Source organism: Morus notabilis, unplaced genomic scaffold, assembly GCF_000414095.1.
Source record: "Morus notabilis unplaced genomic scaffold, ASM41409v2 Scaffold151, whole genome shotgun sequence".
Taxonomy (NCBI): Eukaryota; Viridiplantae; Streptophyta; class Magnoliopsida; order Rosales; family Moraceae; genus Morus; species Morus notabilis.
The window spans coordinates 40,921-47,383 of NW_010367153.1; the positions used below are offsets into that span (position 1 = coordinate 40,921).

The 6,463-nt window shown below is 42.4% G+C and overlaps 1 protein-coding gene across 1 annotated transcript; it reads left to right on the forward strand.

Moving 5' to 3' along the window:
* Window positions 1-2,585: 2,585 nt before the first annotated feature.
* LOC112094257 lies at window positions 2,586-3,641 on the forward strand. The gene is made up of 4 exons (XM_024174705.1): window positions 2,586-2,797; window positions 2,987-3,050; window positions 3,207-3,365; window positions 3,453-3,641. Exons 1-4 carry the CDS (start codon window positions 2,586-2,588, stop codon window positions 3,639-3,641), a joined length of 624 nt encoding a protein of 207 aa, XP_024030473.1.
* Window positions 3,642-6,463: the final 2,822 nt, after the last annotated feature.

Sequence of the window (6,463 nt, forward strand, 5' to 3'; positions counted from 1 at the left end):
CAGTACATGCCACCATATCAGCCACAACAGATGTCATACCATCCTGTGCCGACTTATCAACCACCTCCGCTTACACAATTTCTGCCTCAAGCGCCGAGACCGGTGTAACCACCTCCACCACAACAGTATAGGCCTCTGACCCAACGGCCTAATGTTGGTGACAGAGGGAAAGGGAAAGTACAATGACAAGCTTATGCCCTGGCAGGAGGCAGTTCTGGACGTCAGACCAGCAACGCGGTGGTTGAGGGTACGATTTTAATCTCTCACTCTTTTGCTCACGTGTTGTTTGACACAGGTGTCACACACTCGTTTATATCAAGTTCTTTTGTACGGACTTTGAAACTGAAACCTGAGAATTTAAAAGTCCCGATGACTTTGAACTCCCCACTGGGATGTGTGGAGGTGTTGAGTGTGTGTAAATCGTGTGAAATCACGATTGGCGGTGAGCGATTGAGAGCAGATTTGATTATCCTTCCGATGAGCCTGTTTGATGTGGTACTCAGAATGGATTGGCTGTCAAAGTACGGTGCGATTGTTGATTGCTACCGTAGAAAAGTAACTTTGGTGACGAATTTCAGAATAGTGATTTCTTATCAGGCAGATATGAATCCAGTCCTAGGAGAATGACTGTTGAAGTACAGTGTTGGGGGATGGAGGAATCTAGCATGTTTTTCTTCTCTTCTTACTCTAGAAGGTGAACCCGAGATAACTGGAGATAGTGCGGGAATCCCTGTAGTGAATGAGTTTACAGATGTATTTCTTGATGAGCTACTTGGTTTACCGCTAGATCGGGAGATTGAATTATGTATTAATTTGGTTCCGGGAACGGCACCTATTTCTATTCCTCCATACCGGATGGCTCCGGCGGGAATGAAAGAGGTGAGAACGCAGCTTGATGAGCTGGCAGAAAAGGGGTATATCCAGAATAGTACTTCCCCTTGGGGTGCACCGGTGCTATTTGTGAAGAAACACGACGGATCTCTTCGGTTGTGCATTGACTACTGTCAATTGAATAGGGTAACTGTGAAGAACAAATACCCACTATCGAGGATCAATGAGTTATTCGATCAGTTGGGTGGATCACAGTTATACTCTAAGATTGACTTGAGATCTGGGTACCATCAGCTGAAAATCAAGGAGGAAGACATTCCGAAGACTGCTTTCAGAACTCGATATGGACACTTCGAGTTTCTTGTAATGCCTTTTGGGTTGACGAATGCCCCGGCTGCATTCATGGATCTAATGAACCATGTTTTCTGGCCGTACTTGGATCGGTTCGTGATCGTCTTCATTGACGACTTACTGGTTTACTCGAAGACTTAGGAAGAACATGAACAGTACTTGAGAATTGTTCTTCAAACTCTTCGTGAACACCAGTTGTATGCGAAGAAGGAGAAATGTGACTTCTGACTGACAGAAGTGAAGTTACTTGGGCATGTAATTTCAGGACAGGGAATTTCTGTTGATCCTTCCAAGATCGAGACTGTGCTACAGAGGGAAAGGCCGAAGAATGTAGCGGAGATTTGCAGTTTCCTCAGACTTGCAGGGTACTATCAGCATTTCGTGAAAGACTTCTCGAGCATTGCTGCACCGATGACTCGGTTGACCAAGAAAGAAGTTAGATTCTAGTGGGACACCGAATGCGAAAATGCTTTTCAGGAATTGAAGGTCAGACTGACAAGTGCACCAGTCTTGACTATTCCTGATAGTGAGAAACCATATGAGGTGTATTCTGACGCCTCAGAGAGTGGGCTTGGCTGTGTCTTAATGCAAGAGGGACGCGTAGTAGCGTACGCATCTTGTCAATTAAGACCACATGACGGAATTACTCCACTCATGATTTAGAGCTGGCAGCGGTAATATTTTCTCTGAAGATATGGAGATGTTATCTCTATGGAGCAAAGTTTCAGGTCTTTTCTGACCATAAAAGCCTGAAGTACTTGTTTACTCAGAAAGACTTGAATCTCAGGCAAAGGAGATGGGTGGAGTATATGGAAGATTACGACTTCACTCTACAATATCATCCTGGAAAAGCTAATGTGGTGGCTGATGCCCTTAGTAGGAAGACGACAGGGACTCTGGCGTCATTAGCTTTGAAAGATTGGAAAAGGACTGAAGTGGTGAGTGAGTATGATCTTCAGTTCTACAAAGATCATAACCAGGCTATGGTGTAGAATCTGATCTCTACACTCGATATTGTGCAATAGGTTAAGCAGAATCAATGGCAGGATCCACACCTCCAAGGAATTTGGATTTGGATCCAGAATGGAGAGCAATTCGAGGATTGGAGAATTTGAGAGGATGGAGCCTTGTATTTCCGCAACCGCCTTGCTGTTCCTAAGGCGGGTGAGGTAAAGAAGATGAGATGATTAGAGGCACACAAATCGAGGTATACTATTCATCCGGGAAGTATAAAGATGTATCAGGACCTAAAAAGACAGTACTGGTGGAGAGGCATGAAAAGGGACGTTCGTGAGTATGTCTCGGAATGTGTGACTTGCCTCCGGATTAAAGCTGAGCATCGGAAGCCAGCGGGAGAGTTACAACCTTTTCCTGTCCCTGGATGGAAATGGGAGCACATCACTATGGATTTTCTGATGGGGCTATCGAGAACTGAGCTGAAGCACGACGCCATCTGGGTAGTGGTGGACAGGTTGATGAAGTCCGCGCACTTCATACCATTCCGTGCGACGTATTCTCAGAAGATTCTATCAGAATTGTACCTGGAGCACATCGTGAGGCTACACGGAGTGCCATTGTCTATCACGTCAGATCGTGACACCCGTTTTAATGCAAGGTATTAGAGGAGTTTCTAGGAAGCCATGGGAACAGACTTGAATTTCAGCACAGCATTCCATCCTCAGACTAATGGGCAATCTGAAAGGGTAATTCAGATTCTGGAGGATATGCTTCGTGCTTGTATTCTGGAATTTGGTGGGAACTGAAAGAAATACTTGCATCTAGTCGAGTTTGCTTATAACAACAGCTATCAGGCCAGTATTGGAATGGCACCGTTTGAAGCTCTATATGGTCGTCCTTTTAGGTCACCTGTGTGTTGGCTGGAACCAGAGGATCGACTGAGCACTGGACCGGAAGTCATTCAAGAGAATAATGAGAAGATAGCTGTGATTCGGGAACGACTGTTAACAGCTCAAAGTCATCAGAAAAGTTATGCTGACAGAAAGCGTTGGCCTTTGGAATTCTAGGAAGGCGACTTTGTTTTGCTGAAGGTTTCCCCATGCAAGGGAGTTGTTCGATTTGGTGTGAAAGGAAAACTTGCACCAAGGTATGTGGGACCATTCCTGATCGTGCAACGAATTGGAGTGGTGGCTTATCGGTTGGCTTTACCGCCTGAATTATCTCACGTGCATGACGTGTTTCATGTCTCCATGCTTCAGAAATGTCAACCTGAGCCGGAAGCTGTAGTGCAGTGGTTTGACGTTCTGATATAGTATGACGCTTCGTACGAGGAGGCACTAGTTCAGATTCTTGACCGGAAGATAAAGAGTCTGCGTCATTGTGAGATTCCTCTAGTAAAAGTATCATGGCAGCACCATGGAGTTGAGGAAGCAACATGGGAGCTTGAAACGATGATGCAGGAGCAGTATCCGTATCTGTTCACACTTTGTGGTAGGCTTTAATTTCGGGAATGAACTTGCCTAAGGGGGGTGGAGCTGTAACACCCTGAAGAATTAATTGAGATCAATTAAGGTAATTGAGATTATTAGTGTGCCTAATCTGAATTATTAATTGAGTATTAATTAATAAATGTTTCTGACACTTGTGAGTTTAAATAGTTCCAAGGTATTTAAATTATTTTCAGTAATTTATTTTAACCCAGAAGTGTGTATAAGCGCATTTTTATACTGCTCTTTTAAAATATTGTACACATGTCATTTTCTTTTCTTTTTCCTTTCCTTTTCTTTTTCTTTTCTTTTCTTTTCCTTTTCTTTCCTTTTCCTTCCCGTGCATCTCTCTTTCACTCCCTCTATCTCTCTCTTCCGTGCATCTTTCTCTCTCATTTTTGTCCCAAATCAAACGGATCTTGAACCAAGGAAAGATTTAAAGAAGTTTTCAACGTCAAGAGAAGGATTCGAGGTAAGATTACTGAAAGAACCTCTCTTGAATTTCAAGTTTTTGAATTTCAAAACTTATTTTTGGTTCAAACCGGATTTTGATGGTTTTTAAGTAAAACTAAAGTAGAAATTGGAGATCTTGGGTTCTTTGGACTTGTTTTAGGACCTAGAACCCAGATCTAGTGGTTTCCCTTTGAAATATTTCGATTTGGGACTGGATTTACTAGTTTTGGACTGATTTCCGTGAGCTTCTCTCGTGCAGCTGATTCTACCGGTCGACCTGTGCGGTCGACCGGATCATATGGAAACCGGTCGACCGGATTGCAGGCTGACCGGTCGACCGGTCCGGTCGACCGGTGTGCACACTACCGATCGACTAGTAGTGTTGCACTGCTCTATCACCGGTCAACCGGTTGACACGGGGTTTGACCCTGTTTGGCCTGAAATTGCTGTCTTGACCCCTATTTTCGGGGAGAACCCAAGTTAGCTTCATTTGGGGACTTGAGATAAATGGATTAGCATTGTTAATCCTTATTTTGAGATTGAAAACCCTTGGAATGATAATTTGAAACATGAAAATGGATTAGGGCACACTAATAGGAAATCTTGGTTGGAAATTGAGATTTCGATTGCTTTAAGAATGATAATTAATCCTAAAGTGTTGTCTTACATCAGTGATCGCTGAGGATTCAGACTGAAGGGGCTTGAGGAAGCAGAAGCCGGAAAAGGCAACGCTAGTCCCAGGTTTGATAGTACGAGGTAGGATTTCTATCCCTTTTCCTTGTGAGCCTGTTTTCAAAAAGGATTTTGGCTTTGAAAATGTTTTAAAGAAAGGGGTTGGTTTGTGAAAGAAAATGTTTTGAAAACCATGGCTTGTTTAGTCATGGAACCTCATGGCTTGCCCAGTTATGGGGCCCGCGGCTTGAGTAGTTCGTGGGGTCATAAAAATGATTTCAGAAAAGTTAATGAATGATTTCTTAAGCAAAGAGATCTTGTGAACTGGTAATAGAGTCTATTGCTGTAAGCCTAGATAGGATGCTGAGAGTGCATCCTCGGGGGCAGAACTCGAAACTCGGTCTGGGTAGGCGAGGCACTTGGTTAGGTAAGTAATTTGTACTAATTACTTGCTGAAGCCTGTAAAACGGTTATTTACAGTTATTTCCTTTGAGAAAAAGGATGTGAGGTTCCGGCTGTCTGTTGGAACTGAATGTCTTATTTTATTTACTTATTCATTCATTTATTTACTCGCTCATTTATTTATTCATTTATTTTAAGTCATTTAAAAATTATATCATACTGGGCCTTTCGCTCACGTTTTATGTTTCAAATGTATTAAACCCCTCCTAGGAGACTCTAGGAGCGGGGCACTGTAGCTGGATAATTGCTACGGAGCAGCTGACTTGTGCTGCTGTTGGAATCAAGTGAGGATCGTGGACATCCTTTGGGACAAATGTAAGGAATTTGAGAATTCTATAAACTTATGTAATATTTGGATTAACTAGACTGTGGTTGATGTCTGTTGTAATGATTACTTACATGTTCATGTATGTACGATACTGTATGTCCTGTGGGTGGAGCCCTGTGTGTTGTCAGAGGCTCCGGAATTCTGTAATTTATTTATATTTTAATTCAGTCGAGTGGGGCTCGTCTGGGAATCTGCTTTATTAATCCCTAATCAAGCTCCACGTCACCCACCCCGTTTGGGGGGGCATGACAGGAGCTAGGATCGTTTGTGGTCAAATAACTCAAGTTATCTTCCGAGTCGGCCTCCAGGTATTTTTCCTAATTGAGTTCTTGATATATAAATTAATGTGATTAATTTATTTGTGCATAAATTAATATAATTTAAAGAGTATCTCAAAATTTTTGGGAAAATTTTTGTTATACTTGATCCGCCGTTCCTCCACCACGCTTCCGCATCCGAATTTGATTTGGTAACCAACAATTCGTATCAGAGCGGTCTATAGATGATATTAATTTATGCTTCGATTATTTGATAATCAAAATTGATATATTAAATATGTGATATTTAATTATGTATGTATGTGATGGGTAGGCACTTGCATTTATAGATGTTTATTATAATTCATGTTGATGAATGTATGGATGGTGGATTTGGTCGTTAATTATATGATTCCATGGATCGGTTATATTCATTCATTGATAAATTATTTGTAATTTAATTCAGGATTAGAATTATTGTAATTCTAGGTTTTGGGTAGAATTAGGGTTTTAATTTTGAATCAAAAGGAGGCCTTGAAGATCAAGTTTGAAGCCTTTGAAGATGCCCATAAACTGCCCAAAAATTTTCCAAAAATCGCACAAACGGCGCGCCCCAACGCGCGGACAGTCCGCGCGAGCGCGCGGTCAGACCGCACGCGCGCACA

What these genes read in the sequence shown, in the direction of transcription:
- LOC112094257 (XM_024174705.1), top strand. Translation starts at nt 2,586, where the DNA reads ATGGATTTTCTGATGGGGCTATCGAGAACTGAGCTGAAGCACGACGCC. An exon ending in GACACCCGTTTTAATGCAAG is followed by an intron (nt 2,798 to 2,986) that starts GTATTAGAGGAG and finishes TTATAACAACAG; the next exon opens with CTATCAGGCCAGTATTGGAA. An exon ending in TACCGCCTGAATTATCTCAC is followed by an intron (nt 3,366 to 3,452) that starts GTGCATGACGTG and finishes GTTCTGATATAG; the next exon opens with TATGACGCTTCGTACGAGGA.